At 46.3% G+C, this 21,594-nt stretch overlaps 1 protein-coding gene across 1 annotated transcript in view; it reads left to right on the top strand.

Moving 5' to 3' along the window:
- The window catches only part of nphp4 (nephronophthisis 4), a 100,115-nt gene that overhangs the window by 11,728 nt on the left and 66,793 nt on the right, over nucleotides 1-21,594 (top strand). The window contains exons 4-6 of the mRNA XM_030353241.1: nucleotides 5,608-5,809; nucleotides 6,239-6,386; nucleotides 6,842-6,897. Coding sequence (XP_030209101.1) covers nucleotides 5,608-5,809; nucleotides 6,239-6,386; nucleotides 6,842-6,897 — 406 coding nt within the window. The remainder of the gene's footprint in view (nucleotides 1-5,607; nucleotides 5,810-6,238; nucleotides 6,387-6,841; nucleotides 6,898-21,594) is intronic.

Genomic DNA, 21,594 nt, shown 5'->3' with positions numbered 1-21,594 from the left:
CTTCTCAATCCCACTTGTAAATTACTTTCCCTTGACGGTTTGCCAGACTGGCAACAATTTAACAATTTGGCCTTGCTGTCAGAATTTTCTTCTCCGTTCAAAATGTGTGTGTAGATCAAGGAAGGGCTCGTCAACCATTGTGTGTCTGGCTACGGTGAAAGGTTGATTTGTGTGTTATGAGTGCCTCTTCACTACAACAATGCTTTGACATGTTTGTGTTGAAGACGATGTGGTTTATTTATTGTTTTTCTCGCCGCTCTGTTTTTAATAATTACATTTCACTTTAGGTTGCGGACACTTCTCATTTCTATTTTCAGATACTTTTACCACTCAAAGGAGTATCTGTATTTTACACTTCTAAACAAGCTTGATGGATTCTTCCCTGGGAGGAAAAACCGCAGATTAGAGCAATTATCTGTGCGTTGACATGACCCGTTTCTGTTTTCCCTTCCCCTGCTCCTACTTTTTGTTCTGAAATTGCTGCTGCCTGCTTTTTTCACCACAGGCCAAACCATCACCACCCATCTGCATTTCCTTGTCTCCTCATCAATGTTTTCCTCCAAGTGCATTTTCATGTCACCGCTTTTGAATGTAGCCTTCAATTATCACACCAGTAGTCTGTAAATACTTCTGTTAAACCCATCAATCCTCAAACAGGCTTCGACCAAGGCCACTGTGGACAAAGACTGGAGAGCCACACATAGTTGTATAGTATGTGTCAACAGCGTGCAAGTGTTGGTGTTTCAAAAAAACTAAACACGAACATGAATGCGATATTTGTTCCGAAGGACATGGATAGACAGTCTCACTGCTGTCAACGGCAGACGCAACCATTGATTGGGGCTTTCAGAATTCAGGCCCAGCCAATCTGTGTCATTCTCCGGAGATGACTAACTTTCAGCCCGCTGGAGCTCTGCAAATATCAATACACCCAGCGTGATGTCGTGAAGGCAAAGCGTTCCCAGCCTCCACCTACACGAGAACACTGTTGTAATCCTTATCTGTGCTGTCATATAATTGCGAAGACACACGTATTAAGCTCCTGCTTGCCTTGGAATGGGGTGGACTGTTTGCCTGTGGAGAAAGGCCCTGGAATGAGGCTTACCCACATAATGAGACTGTTGTGTACGAATCCGAATCACCGGCGCTATTTTTACCATTGATATCATTTTGGTTACTCTCACGTGCAGAGAACCGCATGTATATACCTTGAAAACCTTTTGTAACCCCCCTCCCCGTGCTGCCACCGCTGTGCGCTTTTCATATGTAGATCACCTGTTTTGATGCCCACACGGGAGAGCCTTCAAACTAGCGCATTGAAAGCACCACCATGTTTCATGTTGATGTAAGCCCGGTCTTCTCTCAATGAGCAGGGGATTAGGTTTTTCTTCTCACTGGTTTGAGTTTTACTTGTTTTTTTTAGTCCTATTTCTTTAAGAATTGTGAAACTCTTGTGTTGAGTTGATCCATGTGTTATAGGGTTGGCTTAGCCCAGGAGGTAGAGCGGGTTGGCTTGTAACAGGAAGGTTGCTTTTTGTGTTGAGGGGTCTCTGAGCAAGACACCATACCCTAATTACTATTACTATTAGATTTTGGGTTGTTTTTCAATTATGTATCCTGTCACAAACGATTGCATCCCAAACAACGACAATGTCACAATTGCGTATTATTAAAAATAAATGATTGATCTCGGGGAACAGTTATTACATTGTTAATATCCCTTTTCACCCTGGGATTTAGCCACGTTGGTAATTCATTTCTTAAATATATTATTATTTGGGTGACATGTGTAATCAAAGACTTATTAGACATCCCAGGTGGGACACATGATAAGTGACTGAGCTTTCCTCTGCCACAGGGTGGTTAGCTTACCGCTAACCCAAATCCTGGTTCAGTGCCCAACAGCCTGCATCAGCTGCCCTCAGCCGCCCCTTAGTGCCTTCAAACCTACGATTTGGCTTTGTTAACTAGTGCGGTCAGAGCTGACAACCAAATACATGCCGGGTCTATAATCGCGTCGTGTGTCATTCGGTTTTGACGTCCCTCTTTTAAAACTCATTAGTTTACCAGTTTGGCAAGATACTTTTCAAGTAATTCAAGTTGCCGCTGTCATCATTGCAAACAGAGCAGCCTGAATGATGGATTTTGGCGGTGTGGTGCAGTTCATATTTTTCGTAGCTGTAATTCACCAGCGCGAGGGACATTCATTACAGGGCTTATTTGCTCATAAAATCCCCGGTCCATTGCTCCAAAACCTACCAGAGTGTCACACGTTAAATTTCATAGCTGGGTCGGTGATGATTCCAAAAGTTAATTTCCAATGAGTTTTTATATTGTGTAAAGCTTTGCATAGAGGTGCCAAGTCCTTGTGAGTTTACGATTTGTGTGGAGAAGAATGCGTGAAATACCAGCACTCCACCACTGTAGCATTGTAACGCACATGATGGCTCTCTGTCCTTTGGGGGATGAAAGTCATTAAACAGTACCAAATGATTGTCACATAAGGGCTGACACCTTCAGGCTATTGGAGTGTACCGGTACTTGCAGATGGTTTGCGAACCCTAACCCTAACACAGCGTTGAACTGGCCTTTTTCCCCCTCAGATCACATCTAATTCTATGTATTAATCAACACAAGAAGGAGAAAGAGATGGATCTTTGCCATGCAGAAGCCCGTTAAGCTCAGCGGAGGCATAGGGATGAAGAAAGAGATTGACAAAGAGAGGGTACTCGGGCAAGGAGACGATGAGAGGCATTAGATGAATTGCCGTTCTCCGAGTCCCCGCACTACGGAAATGACCATTCCCTGGTTCAGTCATTTTCACAGAAGCCTTTTGAAAATGTATTCCCCTGACTTAAGCAATGCTCTTAATCTGGACCCTATGATATTTCAAATGCATTGCGCATGCCTCTTAAGGAATAGTAATGTGCTACAATTTTTTTTAAATTGTGGTCATTTCGAGCACAAGTGAAAGAAATACTAAAACACTCTGTGCTTGCATTTTTATTTTTATAAATAATCAAGACACACACACACACACACACACACACATACACACACACACACACACACACACACACACACACACACACACACACACACACACACACACACACACACACACACACACACAGCCTAAACTAAGCTGTCACCTGTGACCCCATGAGGCAAATTGCGGCTGGGTTTTTGTGAAGACCTCATGATTGTGTAAATCTTTTAAATAATGGTGCAGATCCATTATTTCCTTTTGCCGTGAAAATGATTCAGACAACAGAGATGTTTCTGCATTATAGGATAAGGAGTGGGGCAGCTTATTTGACTTATTTCACTGGATCCATTTTGTGAGCACATACCTGTGGTCTTTCAGAGAGACATCATCATTTATTTCAATGTTGGTGGTGCTTATTTTTCAACAACATTTCCTCCTCCCAGAGGTAAGCAGGGCTACTTTGGAGACTTTCGCTCAAATTAATGATCCCTGACTGCATGGGGTGGACCGGGATCTGTTTATAGCTAAGGCCCTGGCTGCACTGCAGCCAAAGACAGGGGCTTGGATCCCAGATGAGCAGGCTCATGCACATTTTATGGTGATAGATGTTTGGTTTTGGATTTCTGGACTGAGCTGGTACTGAATCAAACTCTGACTTGTAAAAAAAATATTGATATTGCCCCGCTGCTATGGGCTTCGGTAGCAATCTTGTGTTTTCGCTTCACTTAAGAAGCATTCAATGCAGCAAAATCCATAAATGTGCCCCGCCAAAGTTTTGTTTTTATAATGCCAATTCTTTAAAAGCACTTTAACATAACCAGTCACAAGGAAATGGAAGTCCACAAATCCACAGACCACTTAGAGGGCCGCTTTTGCCCTGGAAATAAATGTACATTGAATATTGAACATCATCTTCGCTACAAGGATTTGAAAGTCAAATGGCTCTACGGCTATTAATCCAGAGATGAATTCTGACAGCTAGCTGCAGGTACATCCAGCTGAGTGCTGCACGTGATGCACTGCGGCCACTCTTGTTTTGAAAGATGATTGCCCTGCAGGGGCATTATGAATATGCATGAAAAAAAGAAAGTGGTTAAATATGTTGAGGAGAGCCTATTGGATGGTGGTTTTCCATGTTGAAACGTGTGCCCCTCTAGACTATAACCAACGTATGGAACATTTGATTGCACATTTTTGAGCGATGCCGCAAGCGGGCGGCGGTCCCTGTGTATTCTATACGTCCTCCCTGTGATTGATTGCTTTAGTCTGGGGCATGACCGGCTTATTAATCGATTCAGCAAATCCTTGGGGTCCCCGGTGGAGGGTTTAAGCACACAGGGGTCCATTTAGACTCTTTCTGGAACGACAGGAGCGGAGGTGCGACGGGGCGGACTGTGAACCATGCTTAAATACAGCAAATCAGCAGCCTAGAGTCGTACGGGGGATCTCTCGGACCCCTGCTAGCCGCTCAGTCCCCCTGCGGAAAACTGCACGGCCCACGTAGGAACGAGCTTTATTAACATGCCAATGAATTATTAATGTATTTTTTTGCCTTTAAAAATGGTTAATTGCCAAATCAAGTTAATTTATTGGATCCGTGTCGTCGCGACATTTAGATGTGTTTTTTATTGGTGCATTACCCTTGGGTGGCGTTGTCATTTGTATGCCGATAGGTCCATGCCCCTTGTTCAATATGAAGCTCCTTGATCCCTGCCATACTGCCGCCATAGGGCTAATCTACTGTACGTCGATACGATAGTTTCCATTAATTATGGGGCTTTAGATCTTGTAAAAGGGTAGTGGGTCTTGATTACTGGACGACGTATCGATTTCCTTTGCCGTTTCAATCTCTCTCTCTCTCTCCCCCCCCCCCCACCCCAGCAGTCCTTTCTACCAGTGGTTCAGTTGGTCCACATCAGACGGAACATTATCGATGATCACAAAGACTGCGGAGCGGCAGGGACTACCCTGCATTTGCCCTCGGGTTCACTCACAGGAACACGTAGAAACACCGTGTGCGTACGGCCACTGATGATGTAGTGGCCTTTTGCTGTGCACTGTGTACCTCCAGACTGCCTGTGGCTTTCTCGGAACAAACGAGTCACATTTTAGGCCGATGAAAAGCTTAGAAAGCTTGCCCACATTATTCATTGTGTCCTCATATGTCCTCAGAATGACATGTTTCCTCCTCCGTTTGAGTGTCGTACACACACTTCCCCAGCCGGACAGATTGAGCTGTGAATTAATCATGAGATTACAAACGAACGGGGCCGGGCAGCCGGCCAGATCCCAATCACAAGTTCCAGGTTACAGGAATAGTGTGTCTTTTAGAAAACACGGAGAAAGCGTAAACGCAACCCAAACAAACTGCCAGGTTGTGTTTCTAAGAATGAATAATACGCATATAATATCTTTCCTTCCTCTGGGTATTTTAACATCCAATCAAACCTGATAACTTCCGCAGTGTCTTCACTAGCCCCTATAAACCCACCTATATTATTGAAATCGACGTCGAAGAAACACAGAGGTTTTACTCCGTTTACCGTATGCTGCAGCCACGTGCTACAACGCTCCCTTTCTCTCTTTCTCCCCCAGCTCACTGCCACCTCCACCTCCAGGGCGGCCTTCATGCACAGCCTGCGCTGGGCCGCCTGGTGCCCCTTCCTGGAGGCCAGCGAGCCGGGGGACGAGCAGGCCGAGACCCAGCTCCCTCTGCTGGGGGGCCCCCAGCCCAACCCCTTCGAGGTCATGGTCTATCGGGCGACCACGCCCTCCCTGACGCCCAGCCCGGGTTCAGCTACCGCGCCGGGCGACGCACAGGTAGCCGGTGGAGATGGGGGCGCTACTTTTGGTTTTTATTCCTAGGCGTGTCGTAAAGATGATGGATGATGATGGTGTTTTGTTTTGCTGCGTTTTTTTTTTAACATACAAAATATATCTATTTGATTTTGTCGTTTCGTTGTTTACTGGTGTTAATGGTCTTTAAATGATCCTGTGTGCCTCCCGTTTATTTGTGCTCTGCAACTGTTGCTGCAAATGGAACACAAACATTATGGCTGAAGCTGCAGAAGCAAATTTTAAATCCGGACGATTGTCTTGGCTCCAAGTCAACCCCCTTTTGCTCAACACACTCGACGGGTTGGCACAGCAGCCCCACGATCAAATGTTTCAAACCCCAGAATACCACCAGAATGAGCCTCAATCTGTCTCTGCTTAATGTCTTTCTGACGTTCTCTTTCCCTTGTTCAGGTCAACGATAAGGCCGACGTGTTACGCTTCCGTCTGTGGTCCCGTTCCGACAGGAAGGTCTCAAGCCCAAAGGTGTCCGTCCGCGACAAGCATCAAGGAGACATGCAAAGGCAGAGAACACTTCCATCGTCTTCCCCGCCCTCTAAAGGTAAATATGATTGAACCCCACGTTGCTCCCTCTTCCCGTCTGTGTAGCCTCGGGCATAACGCGGGCCGACTTTTCTATAACGGCTTTAAAAAAAGGCCTCACTGGCTCAAAAGAATAATTATGCAGGTCCTATATGATATCGATTTCTCTCTGCTTTTTCCCACGTCGTGGACAAGTTCAACAGGACATTGAAGTTCCTTTGTGAGTCACAGCGCAACAATCGAAACAGAGACCCAGCCGGAGTTGTGTTTCTTTACTTTGGCGAGCGCTGCGAGGTAAAGAACAAAAAATAATTGATTTCCATCCATCTGAAGACCACTCGACGGGTTTACCCACAAGCTGTGTGCAAACAGTTGCCGTGGCGTCCCCAGGGGAACAAGTGGAAGATCAACAGCGATCACACCTGGGTACCCACTCTCCCCTACTGTCCCCATCCCACCATCTCTTATCTCAAGGGGACCACCTGGTCTCCTCTGGATTTACATGCTCCGCGATAGGTGCCAGCGGGAGGGTAGGAGAGGAGAGGGTAGGGGAGGGTAAAGGGGAAGGCTGAGTGGATAAAACCCCACAGAGGTGGCAGGTATTTCACGGTCCCCTCTCGTGACTCTCATGGTCACGGGCAGGCTTGAACCCCAACTGTCCCCTCCCCTCCCAATCTCACTGTATCTTCATGGAGCCGGATCCAGAGAAGGAGTCCTTAGTGCTACCCACTCTCAATGCGAAAACGTGCCCTATTTGTTGCTTAAAAATATGAATATGAAGCAACATATGTCATGGAACAATCTTACTAGAATTTTCTTTTAATTTGTATTTATTTCATTGGCTTTTTTGCCTTTTATGGGCAGCACAGTCTAGAATGACTGCTACAAAGAGAGAGGCGTTGACACGTAGAGGACGGGAACGGAACCGGCGGCGCTTCCAGGCTTGTTCCCTACATGGTTCTACCGGCCCTTCAGCAAAGCAAAGTCGAGCCTCCGAGCTAAAGCACGATCCAACCTCTTGGATCAATCACGCAGCGAGGTCCGCGCTCTGAGCTGAAGAGGAATGCCGATCACAGTTTGTTTCCCTGACAACCCAGACTGTTGATTTGGGATTCAAAAGATCGCAAACACACTCGGCCCTGTTGACGGTGGGGGTTAGCTTGAGTGTACTCCTGCGGTGCACTGGGTGATTTCCGTCCTAATGGTTTGCTGTTGAGACCATCTCCTTAAGCCTTGAATGCCGCTGATTAGCGTACACGTTATTTGCAGGAAAACGGCATTCTGCCGAGGCCCATTAATGGCATTCCAATCAGCGTTTAAGTGCCTCGAAAAAAGTGGGATTTAACAAGTAGCAAGAATGATTGCGGTGCGCTGGCTTATGTGTTGATGTGGAACTCTTATCGTGGATCGTATACGCTCCGTGCGTTGAATTGCTACGTTAATCTGCACCAGCAACTGCTGCACACTGTTTAGTGAGGGAATGCATCGCTCATAGCTGTTGCAATGATTGCACTATTATGTAAGAATGTTTATCCTAATTACCATATATTTAGTGTATGCATAAGGTATGTTTTTTTCAATGGCAACAATAACAATGATACAAAATGATTGGGACAAACGAAACGATGTCTCTTGCGGCAAATGTCTATTTCACTGTGTACGCAACAGACGGGTCGGATGAGACAGGGCGGCCCAGTGACTCGCCAGTCCAAAAGGCCCCTACCAGAACATTCTGAATAGGTGGCATGAAAACAATAATTCCAGCATCGCCATGGTTACCCGCTACCTGGGCCAGAGTTCCCGCCCCGAATCCACACTCCTGACTCACACAGCACACGGCAGACATTTGCATCCCAATGCTGGTGTTTCTTTTCGGTATTTGGCAGTTAATTGGATTCACGAGACGGCATCATCCGCACCGTCTCGACACCGCGGGACATTGTAAGACTGCAAATACAATCGGCGGGGAAAGCAATCAGAGGAGTAATAAAGAAAAAACTAAAAACACTAGTGTCTTTCTATACTTTGGTGCCCCTGCCAGTCGGTGCCCGCTGGTATTCCCGTCACGCAGCGAGGCGGGCTGGGGAATGAACAGGCCTTCCAGGTATTGGGACTGCTGGGTGCAAATACAACACTCGAATGGAAGGGGTATATCGAGCGGAATTGTTTTGGTTTTAGCTGCGGGGGAAAACTCGTCAAGGGCGGAAGGATCGGGGAAGGGGATAGATGAACAGGATTTTCGTTGCAAACTTTTTAGTGTCTCTCCCTCGTGTTCATTCATCTTAAGTTGTATTATTGTTTCCCCCCCCCTCCAGGTCGACGGCCCATCCCTCACTCCGGACCTCCAGAATCACCCCGTGGCCAAGCGGTAAGACGTGCTCCCTCCTATCGCAGTGGCAGTACGGTGGTGTTTTCAGAAACACAGACGGTACGGGTAAAAGTACGGCCACAAAACTGTACCAAAACTCCCGGCTGCGGCTCGAAAGGATTAAGACTAAAGCAAGGATTAGTTCCTTGCATTAATGCAAGCAAAACATTGCCTTGGCGCTATTCCAGAAGTAAAAAGAAAGAGTTCTCAGTAGCCATGGTGAAACCTCAAAGTCTCCAATTAGCCACAGTCTCATAGACTCAAGGGGCTACTCCGCCTGTTTGAGTTTGAGGTTCCATTCCTCCACCTATTGTCAAGGTGAGGCGAAAGGATTAAAGTATTGCGACATGGCTTCCCCGACTCATGATCGACCACAAAACCCGCGCCGGGAGGGAAAAGATTGCTGCGTCTCGGCTGTTATTTATACCCGTACCCTGGCGTGTCGTCGCGGTCGCTCTGGTGATTTGCCCCAACAATTGTTTTTAAAGTGCACCAAAGCGTCTGCGGCAGGACGCAGACTTAGCAGTGTTATCATATCAAGCTACTTTAGGCAGCCGGTCTGCTGTGCGGGGAGAGCACAGCCGTCAAACGGCATCATTCGATGCACAGCCATCGCCCCCCCTTTGCTCTGTGCTCCTGGACGGTAATAGGGGGGGGGGGGGGGGGGGTTAGGCTGCCGGTGTCGGGACCGGCGTCGGGGACCACCGAGTGTGTCAGAACCAAAAGAAAGACGCGGGGGCTCGACTTGAACCCCGCTGTCACCGTCCCTCGGGCCGCCTCCCTCTTCTCTCCAGGAGGACGGTTAAGACGGGAGGGGGGTGCACTCGTGCTGCTGTAGTCGGCCATGTACTGGGGCTCCGCACTCCTCGTGTGTGTGTGTGTGTGTGTGTGTGTGTGTGTGTGTGTGTGTGTGTTGTGAGCGGTGCCTCCAGCTGTTTGGGAGCATCCAGGTGTTGTTGCTGCTGCAGGTGTTTTGATTTGATGTGATTTTATGACACTTACTTTTGTGTGTGTGTGTGTGTGTGTGTGTGTGTGTGTGTGTGTGTGTGGGGGGGGGGGGGGGGGGGCATAACCCCTATTTGCTTGAATTATTTGTTGGCCTTTATTGGTTTTTATTTATTTCCTGGATGCTCTGATGAACCGCAGCCTGACTGGGGCTTTGCTGCTCCCCAGACTGGGACTGCTGATGGATGCTGCCCTTCTCTACCCATCAGCCCACGCACACACACACATGCACAAACCCACGCGCGCGCGCACGCACGCACGCAGGCAGGCAGGCAGGCAGGCAGACACACACAGACACACACACACACACACACACACACACACACACACACACACACACACACACACACACACACACACACACACACACACACACACACACACCAATATCCAGTAGCAGAGCAGTGTGCGGGGCTGGAGGAGGACTGAGCTGCGTGTTGGGTTGTGTTCCATCCACAGGCCATTAGCAGGCTGAGTGGGAGTTTATGAGGCTGGGACCCGCAGCGTTCCAGGGGGCCACGGGGGCCCCTAGCCAGCACCAGCCTGCACTTCAGGCTCCTTCCCTAGGCTGGGGTTGGAGCAACAATATGTCTTGTTATGTGGTTTATATCGGCGGAAACAATAAATAACCACTTACATTTTTTATTATTGATTTATTTTTTATAGATTTGTTTTTATGTATAGTGCTTTTTTATTTCTCTTTACATAATATGTAAAAAATTACACCATAATCATGGTTAACAAATGTATATTTTAAGATCACATTAAAATGAACAAAAACGTTATTGAAGCATGTAGGTAAAACTGTAGTTATTATTTGGTAGCGGCGGTCTGTGAGAAATGGCAGAGAGTGAAACATGCCGTGTGAATACCTCGGAGATGACGGCGTCTGCCGCTGTATCAGACGATTTTGATTTTAGATCGCTTCCTCGCCCATTTCTGTCCGACCAATCAGGGCAGCTCCTGCTTGTGGGAATCCATTTGGCCTGTCAATCACAGGTGTGTAGAAAGTTATAGTGAAAAACAAACTCCACGCCTGAGTAGCATAGGAAGAGAGGGGGCAGAGAGGGGGGGTTTGGGGCTGATTAGTTTGAAGATCTTGTTCTTTGAACAACTCCTGAATCTCAGCACGATAAAGTGGGAGTAACGCTGCTGCCATTTTGTGTAGCTGTGTACCATTAGCATGAACAAAGTTCATCTTGTTTGTTGACAACCGGGTGTATATAAAATTAAAGTAACTTCAGTTAGGTCCCACTATTCTCAAGGCCCTGCCTAATGTTTGAAACTATGTAAACTTTACCGCCTTATTAATAGGGTTAATACTTAAGAGTAGGCGTGTTGTGCAGTTTCAGCATGTCATAAATACATGATTTATTACTAAAACCCAAGTAGATGTCTGAATCTAAGGGGAGGGGGTTTCTGCTATGCACGGGGAGGGTATCGAATATAGAGGGATTAGGTTTTCGAATAAAGGTGGATTTATTTGAGAGTACACAGCCACCCACCTGATATTTTTTAGCCGTCCACCTCACCTCTCTGTCCCCTCTGCTCGTATGAGACAAGAATCCTTGAGGCTTATGGGAAATGCACACCTTTATTCCGAGTGAAGAAACCTTCTCCCCAGTTCTGTACATGTATTCTGAGTACAGTGACAGATGTCTGCGCTGCACAAAGATTTTATTCTGAATTCATGTGCATGCTGTTATGTTGTATTACTCTCTTTCACAAGCAAAGTTTGGCTTCACAAGTTTTTTTTTTGTCAATCTTTGGATCAAGAAATGCATTGCGTTATAAAAAATTGTATATGCTACAATATATCCTTTTCAGAAATTCCATTTTGGCTTCATTTGAGTCAAAACTTTGGATCCTGCCCCAAACAGAGGCCCATTAGTTTATTTTGTGCAGATTTCTGTCTGAAAACACTCCTAGGATCCACCGAAGGACAACTTAAAAGGAAATGAACACGATTTCAAAAAACGTGTGAATCTATGCCATTGAATTCTGCTGGATGGCTGCCTATTTTGTGGCCCATTGCCCACCCTGATGTTCATTTCACAGAAGTACTTTGGCTTTTATAAAGCATTTTGCCTAAGAATTAACTTAAAATGCTTTGACATAATCGGTACAATCAGAAAAATCAACAAACACAAGCAATTAAAAAGAAAGTGCATAGCTCAATACCAGAATCATGACTTTTATGGAACTGAAAGCCTATGGCTGCCTAGTCGACAGATAAAACACAATGACAAAGGCATAACAGACTGGCCCCTAATAATCATTTTATGCCTCAAGGTATCCAAAGGGGTTTTTCCTTGTAAACAACTTGTTTTGTTTCAGATTTTTACCCAAATAGAAGAGATTTCAATTGTTTTTCTCTAATCTACAAACTGACCTCATAGAACCTTCACAAGGCACGTTTTCTTTTTCCGCTCATCTTTTCCACCAATTCCCCCTAACACAAAGTGTAAGGGGGAAAACACTGCTTCTTTTAGGGCATCAGGAGGAGATTTTTGTTGTAAAAAAATAAGCATTCTGGCATCCGATTATGTCCCGTTGCTCATCAACCACATGAGGACCATCAGAAATCAAACACTCACTGTCCTGGGAATCAGGGCCTCGGAGAGATCTAAAAGTAGAACAATATTGAAATAAGCACAGTCCCTGCACTGACGTCAGAAGAGCGTATCTCGTGGTAAAACTCTTATGGATTACGTTGTTACGATAAGACTTTGAATGTGTGTGGAGATCAAATAATGCAGCGCAGATGGGGCTATGTCTGCATACTAGGGGCGGCTAGGGCTAGGAGAGTAAATCGGGGTACCAATTGTGCCATGAGCTGGATAAATCCTTGTTCTTGTGCCTCTGAAAATGCCTGGTCAGGAGCCATCAATTCAGTGATATAGCATTAATTGTTTTAGCCTGTTTTGGCTGTCTCTAGAAAACTGCCTGCAGTGACCAATTGCCAGTTGAACATGCACTGCCGTACTGGCTATCACTAGTGCTTCGTATCCCGAACCCTTGGTAGCAGATGAGGACCTCTTAGGTGACCTTAAATGAGTTCTGTTAAAACTCTTTCCCTCCTGCTTGTACTATTGTCTTCCTCTGAAACAAAGAAAAACCTCCATACTGGCGATGACATTTTCATCATCGTTTGCCTCCGGGGTCGACACTGCGTGCCTCTACCAAGGTACAGCAGTTTGACAACACAGGCGCTGAAAACATCCCGCTGCTCTTTTTAAGTCGGTGGATGCGATATCGGCTTTGAATTATATCGCCATTCATCGGGTGTCATTAAAATTTTCGGAACTTCACAGAATACAAACATTGCGTTAGCGTCCGAAAATGTATCGGAGCGAGGTTTTTCATCTTTCCCTCCCTACTGCCCTCGGTTCCACCCGCGTCCCACCTGCCCTCACCTCTCGGCGTGAGCGTCTGTGCTGCTAACTCTGCTGAAGCTAAATCTAGCTCCGTGTGAACAAGCCCTCGAGAGGTCTCTGTCGGCGCCTTTGGATCCCTGTGCATAAATTAAGAGTCTCCCGTGTCTCCTGAACCCATTTTTTGGTTGGGTTGGTGCCAGTGTCGAGCGCAGTCCATAATATTTGTTGAATATTTGTGTGTGTGTGTGTGTGTGTGTGCCGTTGAAGAGACCATGTATGGTGTGTTGAAAACATGGACCGATTCTGTGTCTAAAGGCCAAAGAGCAACATGTCAGCTTAGCGCCTGCGACAGAGTGCTTGCCTGGAGTAAATTGGCCCAGGTGGCGTGTGTGTGTGTGTGTCATGTTTGCTTCCAACAAACATGACACACACACACTCATACACAGACACCCACGTAGACGGATGCTCTTTGGTTCCTCCATTCTTCCTTCCTTTTAACCCGTCACTCTTTGTTCTTTCCGTTGTCGGTCTTCACACGCAATTATCGCTCTCTGTCGCGCCCACGTCGGTCAACACCTGCCCACCTGCCCACACACACTACACCCCCCACACACACCACCGACTCAGTCGCGCAGAAGAGTAGCGAGGTGGGGGAGAAATTGTCATGTTTTCTATCCATCCATCATTCCTTTTTTGATTTTCTAAAGTACTGTATGTTCAGCGCTGTGTGTTGGCACTCTGGGAACATGCTGTCGATATGAATATGATGTGTGTGTGTGTGTGTGTGTGTGTGTGTCGGAGTGAGACAACCTACCCACCCATGCGACAGGGTGTGTCTTAAAACTAGCACTAGCCAGTTTGTGTTAATTAAATCAGCATGCGGTAAAGTTTGCACCAATGACACATCGTCATTGATGGGAAGGAAGAATATTCTCCCCGTAGGTATGGAGGATAACGTCCGGAACTGTAAGGTTGAACCGTTGAACCAATTCAATGTCACTGTAATAACGTTGAATAGGACATATTCATCTGTGAGGCCATCTTGGTTCTAAGCCCATTCAGGTCCATAGACATACAGTATATACAATGACGCCGGAATGACTACCTTGACTGGTGAGGCTAAGACTGGCCTGTTAACAAATATAAGGTGCACTGAGGCTAACATTTCTCATCCATTTTCAATGAGTCATTTTTTTATTTTGCAAATTTATGTCTTTTTTAAGAATATATAATAATATGTTATTATGTATATTATTTTAAACTCTTCAGTATAAATGAGGTTGAGAATCGCTATTGTGCTGTTTATCCAGAAAAAACACAGCCCCCCCCCCCTGTTTAATTATTGCAGTATTTCTTTAAAGGCCAGTAATGACCATGGACATACATCAAAAGGCCACTTGCGTGTCGATGTATTATGTCTAGATTCTATTCCACTACCCAGCTAGCCTTTAGAACCAAGATGGAAGCCATGGCTACCTTTCTGCTCATGTGTGAGTGTATCTGTTGGCGCCTCCTGGCCCTCCCTGAACCATGTGCCTCTGGCTCACCTCCTCCTGTCATCAATGTCTCCTCCTCTACCTTCACCTCCATCTCCTCTTCCTCTCATCTTCTACTCCTCCTCCTCTACCTCTCTCTCACCTCACCCTCTCCTCCTCCATCTTCATCTCCTCTTCCCCTCTCTATCTCCTCCTTCCTCTCTACTCAGCATCTGCCCTTCAATCTCCTCCTCTCCTCCTCTACCTCTCTCTCACCTCTCCCACTCCTCCTCAAGCTTCATCTCCTCCTACCGTTTATGTCTCCTCCTTCCTTTCTACTCAGCCTCTCCTCTTCAACTTCCTCTCCTCCTCTTCCTCTCTCAACTCACCCAATCCTCCTCCTCCAACTTTCCTGACTTCTTCACTCCTCCTCTCATCCGTCTTCATCTCCTCCCCCGCTCCCCGTCTCCCACGTTCTGTTTCTCACACACTGTGAGATGCATGACGTTCCTCACTGTGTGACAACCATTTACATGTGCGCACACACACAATCACACACACACTTTCTCACACAGACAAAACATGCATATGATCCGCGAGTTGAGTCACGGCAGGCCGTGAAAGAGAGGGTGTGAAACACACCAAGAAACAATCTGCTTGGGATGATTAAACCTCAACATACACACACACACACACACACACACACACACACACACACACACACACACACACACACACACACACACACACACACACACACACTAGGAGAGCGAGGCAATTAGTAGTGACGAAGCCACCGTTGCCAAATATCTTAAATCAGCATGATTTACGCCGCCGTGCGTAACCATGAGCGCGATGGCCGAGCACGTCATCTGTTCAGGTCTCCATCCAGCGCTGGAATACACCTTCTCCACGTGATCCCACGACCGGGTCGAATGCGATCCTGGACACAATTCACAGCTGTGAGCTCACCTAAACCCACCTGACCTATTTGTCACGAATACTAGTATTTTTTTGCGGGAGATTATATTAATCGATTTATTTATTTATTTTGAAAAAAAGAAGTCACACTCAAAAAAGACAATAATTACTCCCCCCTTGATACAGAAAATAGTTTCCTAAGGAATAGTGTCAGGTGTCAATCGAAGATATAAAAGACATTGTTTTGTCAGTACATTCATGTGTGTAACGGATACTGGAATGATATCTGCAGTAGACTGCATAGTTTGCCAGTAGCGTTGGATTTCAGTCAATGAGCTAAATCAGTCTCTGGATTAACGTTGATTAGTCATTAGCACCTTCATCCACAGCGATTTACAAGCGAGGCTGAGAACAATCAACGCAATGCACCGCATCCAACATGTTTAGCAAAAGCAACTGAAGCGTGTGCAGAGTAGCCATAGGGACCAGAGAGACCGGGCTGGTCATTGCTCTGTTGGTACTTCTAGCATTTTATTTAAGATATTCTGTGGAGATATCTTAAATAAAGATATCTCCATATATGAATGTTCCAAAAAAAAACGGATGATTGATTTTTAACACCCCACGCATATAATAATAATTAAATATGAGAGAGCCAGAGAGAAATGCTTTTAAAATGACCTGTAAACCCGCATTCTGTTTACTTTGTTGGACTTCATTTCTGTTGTTGCTGTTGATGCTATATGTTTGACGTTCGACCAATTCAGCTCTGGCAATCCAATCGTCTAAGAACCGACGCACACACTTGACAGCTTGTTTTTCTTTTTAAGTGTACTCCTCGCTCTTTGACAGGAAATAAACAACAGGGTTAATATAGGCTGAGCAATTTATCAGAGAGGTTTCGACATGTCCGAGACTTGTTTGTTTTTATTCATTGTTTTCCCTGCCACTTTGGTGACACACACTTTGAGGACATCATGACGTAAGATAATACATTCTGTCTCGAAAGGCCCGGATCTGCGTCGGACTGATTGACAGGAGCCTCATCCAATCAAGACGTCCCGCCCACATCCCTCGGTGAACCGAGGTTCTTTACTAGCGACGTTTACCTTATTTCTCGTGGGGCCCGCTCGACCCAATAGTTCGTCAAAGGGCGGATTTGATACAGATTCATCTCATTTGAATGATTTGACGTCGATCAACAATTTACTGCTGCAGTGCGCTGACTGTCGCGGATACACAACCAAGGTACAGCTTTGAACATCGGCTTGGCTGCCTTCTGCATGGGTTCTCCCCCAAAGGAACGCAGTCATGGCGACGAGCCACCATGCTTCGTTCCAGCAACACCATGTAACAAACAATACAATAGGGCTGTTGCCACGCAGGACGTTCTCCTTAACATTTCTAAAACGGTTCGCGCCCACTACTGAGTGAGTGGGGGTGCGACCACGTGAAAGACGAATCTACCGTGAGCCCCCGAGGACATCTAAAAAGTGCAAGCAGCATAATTGAAAACCACATCTACTTTGCCCGGGCCAGGCGTTTGTGTGGATGTCAGAGGAAACAGGGTTTGCCTCTGATTGCATGCAGCTTTGAAGGTTTACAGTTCGGAATATTTTGAAAGTCATTAAAGTTATTTTGCCTGTGAATGAAGTTGATATTTCACCTTTTGCAATTCCGGCCGTCCAATAAAGCTTCAGCTGTGAAAAGATGAGACGCAGTTCAGGGACAATAAAATCTGGTTGGCTATTTGGTGTCGTTGAGGTCAAAAAGCAATTCAATGCCGAACATATCAGCTGAATTGTACAGATAGAGATGCCCCAAACTTTAGACTTAACAGATTAAGATGAAGAAAGTTCCAGCGTTTTCCAAAAGAAACTGCTCCTCAATGTGTCTTTTTCGGTTTCTTATCCCCTGCCTTCTTCAAAACAAAAGTTCTGAGCGTTATTATGTGAATTTCCCCTCAAATCAACTACCATCGCTCTGAGCACCCAGAGCGACGGAACTTGACTTGTTCAAAGCCAGAATGTTTAGACTCCACTGTTTTTTAATGATTGTTCTTGTGGGGAGTAGAGATTTGTGAATGTTACGCAATAGCAGACTCATTACAATCAAACCTGCTAATCCAGAGGGCAAATTAGGGGAGAGAGAGAGAAAGAGGAGAAGAGAGGGTAGGGAGATGTTGAGGGAGACGGAGAGTGGGAAAGAGAGATGAGGAGGGAGGGTAAGAGAGCTCAAGAGATAGAGAGGCAAAGAGTGATGGGAAGAAGAGAAATGGAGAGAGGGAAGAGAGGGAAAGGGGGCAAGAGAAGAAAGGGGATAAGGAGGAAGAGAGAAAGATAAGAGTGGGAAAGAAATATGGGGAGAGAGGGTTAGAGAACTGGAGAGAGGGAGGGGGAAAGAGATGGAGAGAGAGGAGAAAGGGAAAGATGGGGTGAGAGGAAAGAGAAGAGGGGAGAGACGGAAAGAGTGGAAGCAGAGGGAAAGAGATGGGGGGGACAGGGAGAGCGAGAGAGAGCAAGAGCGACAGAGGGAAAGAGGGAGAGAAAGGGAGAGAGAGCAAACAAAACACTTGGATCGGGGCCTGGAGGGTGAATCAGGGGGTGGAATGAGAAACAGGGAGAGAAAGGGGAGGTGATACCGCTCTGGGTGGATGTCAAGGTAAACCGCGACATCAAACCCCCGAGGGGGGGCTCCACATTCATACAACACTGTCGCTTTCAGGAGCCGCGCATTCAGTGGGCCGCTGTTATTAACACTTTACTATTTGCTTTGTCTCTGTCTCTCGCTTTTTCTCTCTCTCTCTCTGTCTTTGTCTCTCTGTCTCTGTCTCTGTCTCTGTCTCTCTGTCTCTCTCTGTCTTATTCTGTCTCTGTCTTTGTCTCTCTCTCTCTCTCTCTGTCTCTGTCTCTGTCTCTGTCTCTGTCTCTCCCTCTGTCTCTCTCTCTCTCTCTCTCTCTCTGTCTCTCTCTCTCTCTCTCTCTCTCTCTCTCTCTCTCTGTGTCTCTCTGTGTCTCTCTCTGTCTCTCACTCTCTCACTCTCTCTCTCTCTCTCTCTCTCTCTCTCTCTCTCTCTCTCTCTCTCTCTGTGTGTCTCACTCTCTCTCTCTCTCTCTCTCTCTCTCTCTCTCTCTCTCTCTCTCTCTCTGTGTCTCACTCTCTCACTCTCTCTCTCCAGCTCTCTCTGTCTCAGCTGGCAGCCGCCTCACCCCGCCCGACCGACAGCCGCTCCGCCGCCGCGTTGCCGTGGCAACAGTCGTTTCCCTCGCCGCTCGATCCTTCCCTGTTGGCATCGGCCCACCAGCTGTCACATGCCGTAAGATTCCGCCCCCGTACCACTCTTTCTTGCTCTCTCTCTCTCTCTCTCTCTCTCTCTCTGTCCCTCTGTCCCTCGCAGTTCATCTTTCTCGCTCTCACCCCATCAATATCCCTCTCTCCTCCTCTTTATCTTACCCTCTCTCAACCCATCGCTCCCTCTTTCTTATATTGGCACGTAAAACACGCCTGCACACAAGAACGCACGCATGCACACACACACACACACACACACACATATTACCCGCAATAGATTGGACAACAGACAGAAGGGTATACACATCGAATTAAGGAGAAACACACACACCGAGTGCATGCACATCAGGGTTTCACAGTCGCATTCACCTTTTGATCTCTCACACACAAACCCCGTCCCCCGTCCCATAAGAGAGAGTCGGTGAGAGAACTCCAGTCTCTGCTTTTGTCTTGCGGAGACGGTGGGAGGTAGAGGAGCCAAACCTTTTCATCTTTATAATAAAAAGAAACATCAGTCTGACTTTGCTTTTCCAATCTAAGTACAAAAGGTTATATAATGCTGCAGCCCTGCCTGTGCCCTCTGGAAACACATGTCTAATCAGCCTGGGCTGACGGAGCCTTATTGACAGTTGACAGGTTAAAAAGCAACCCTTCAAACCACCTCACCCCCTCCATTACCTCCAAAACACGCGCACATACACACGCACAAGCAAGGACGCACGCACACACACAAACACATGCACATGCACAAACATGTGCATGCAGAAACACGTACACAAGCACACACACACACATGCACACAAAGACATGCACATCTTACGCACACACACATGCACATGTACACACACAAACACACACACACACACACACACAAACATACAGTCAAACACACTGAAAATAATTGATGAAACCCAGATTCTGGGCCTTGTACACAAAGTGATTCACACAGAGCCAGTCTGCTACACTTCACAGACTTGTATGTCCTAGAGTTATCTAGCACACAGTTTGAGAGACATTTGGAGCTTGCTTGCATTTAAACTGCTAAACTTGCTAAACCTGAAGGTTGTTAAACTCGTGATGGAATTATTTGAATATTTTGGATAAAACAACAAACCCACATATTGATCTCTTGGGGTTTGTAATGATATCGAGGACATTGATGAAGGCTATACGTGTGAACTAGGCCATGTATCCAGGGCGTATGTGCCTTGATGGAATAAAACACATACCTTAGGCGGTTAAACCGAGTTAGAATATGTTAAGATATGCGATTGAGGTAATATCATGATAATCAACGTCTAACGCTTTTCCTCTGCTCGTTTCAAGTCGCAGATTAGATGAAGGGTCCTTGTAGGAGCTGAGAGGATAATAAAAGTTAACCAGAAAGTCAGCAAACATATGCAGATATCTTCGACGATGAATAATTAGCACAGATAGAACATAACAGCTCCTTGCACTTGTCTGTGTTGGCTAGGGAGGAAGAAACAACAAACAAAGACATTAGACTTTTGGGTTGTTTTATCCAGTTTCGAAAAGTCGCAGAGGGTTCATTCATGTACGCAGGGTTAAATACTAAGCACCCTGTTCACCATGCATATTTCTCTCTCGCGCGAAGACGAGGAAAAAATGATGATGAGGTCCACTTAAGGGATTGAGCGAAAGTTGAACCTCATGTGACAGGTTTTTGGGGGGTTTCCCACTTGTTTGCTCTTTCTTCATTAGCACAAGAGCTAAAAGGGGTGATATTATGCCACCAGGTGTGAGTGTGATTAGCCATTGCAAGCTGTTTGAGAGTCTGCCTCTTTCCGGTGTTTCTTTAATGACATCACAAGTTGGCTTGTCCAACTTGTGATGATGAGCAACCTTTGCTACAGTCTACTGGGTAGGCTGGTAGACTGAGCTGTCCATCATACATCCAGGTGGACATGCCCACTTGTGAACGGCTTGTAATGGCTAATCAAACTCACACCTGGTGGCATAATATCACCCCTTTAACCACATGCCACAGTGTTCTTTATTTCTTCGAGTGTTCTTTTTCTCTGTCTACACAAGCACAAGAGCTTCAGTCCAATTGCCTTGGGTCTTTAAGGGTGAGTGTGGCCAGTCTGGCCAGGCCAGGCCAACTTGGCCACTTGGGAGAGGTGTTCTGCTACGGTACGGGCCGCCATGGTATAGATGCTAATGAGCCGACACGCGCACACGCACGGCTACGCAACCTGAGCCGGATGACGTATAGTCCATGCGATGACCATGGACATAATAAAGGCGACGAGCCTTCTTTCCCATTAAACGGTAAACATGGCGTCAAGCGGTTCAACTGTTGGTTCACGTTGGTCCCATAGAGAAGTCGAGTGTTATGGTAGAAATTAACCTTACATTTTATGTTAAACTATGATTATTATTAGGCCTACATATCATATAGATACTTTAATTGTGGAAAATAGCTGATCACCTTTCCCCTAGATGTTATGTGCCATGTGGCACCAGTGAGTGGGTCCAGTCTATTCCCATCTGATGTACTCTGAAGACAATGCTGACATTCACACGTGTGCATCATCTCTGTTTGTATAAGGATAATATATGTTATATATACGGGAGTCATTCAGGAGTGTGTATTTGCAGGTACCATTGGGCTTTGTTGTCTCTCGTTTGCGGGTGGCAATAAACTCTCCATCTATACTTGACCTGGACTCTCCGATTCCTCTTGCCTATAGCTAGTTGAAGTGAATTAGATAAGTCGTTATTAGAAATCCGGCCACAGTGTCTGTTAGCCATTTGGGCAGTCGATGC

The sequence above is a fragment of the Gadus morhua genome, chromosome 1 (assembly GCF_902167405.1).
Source record: "Gadus morhua chromosome 1, gadMor3.0, whole genome shotgun sequence".
Classification (NCBI taxonomy): domain Eukaryota; kingdom Metazoa; phylum Chordata; class Actinopteri; order Gadiformes; family Gadidae; genus Gadus; species Gadus morhua.
The sequence above is the reverse complement of the archived record's forward strand: the minus strand, read 5'-3'. Positions and strand labels throughout refer to the sequence as shown.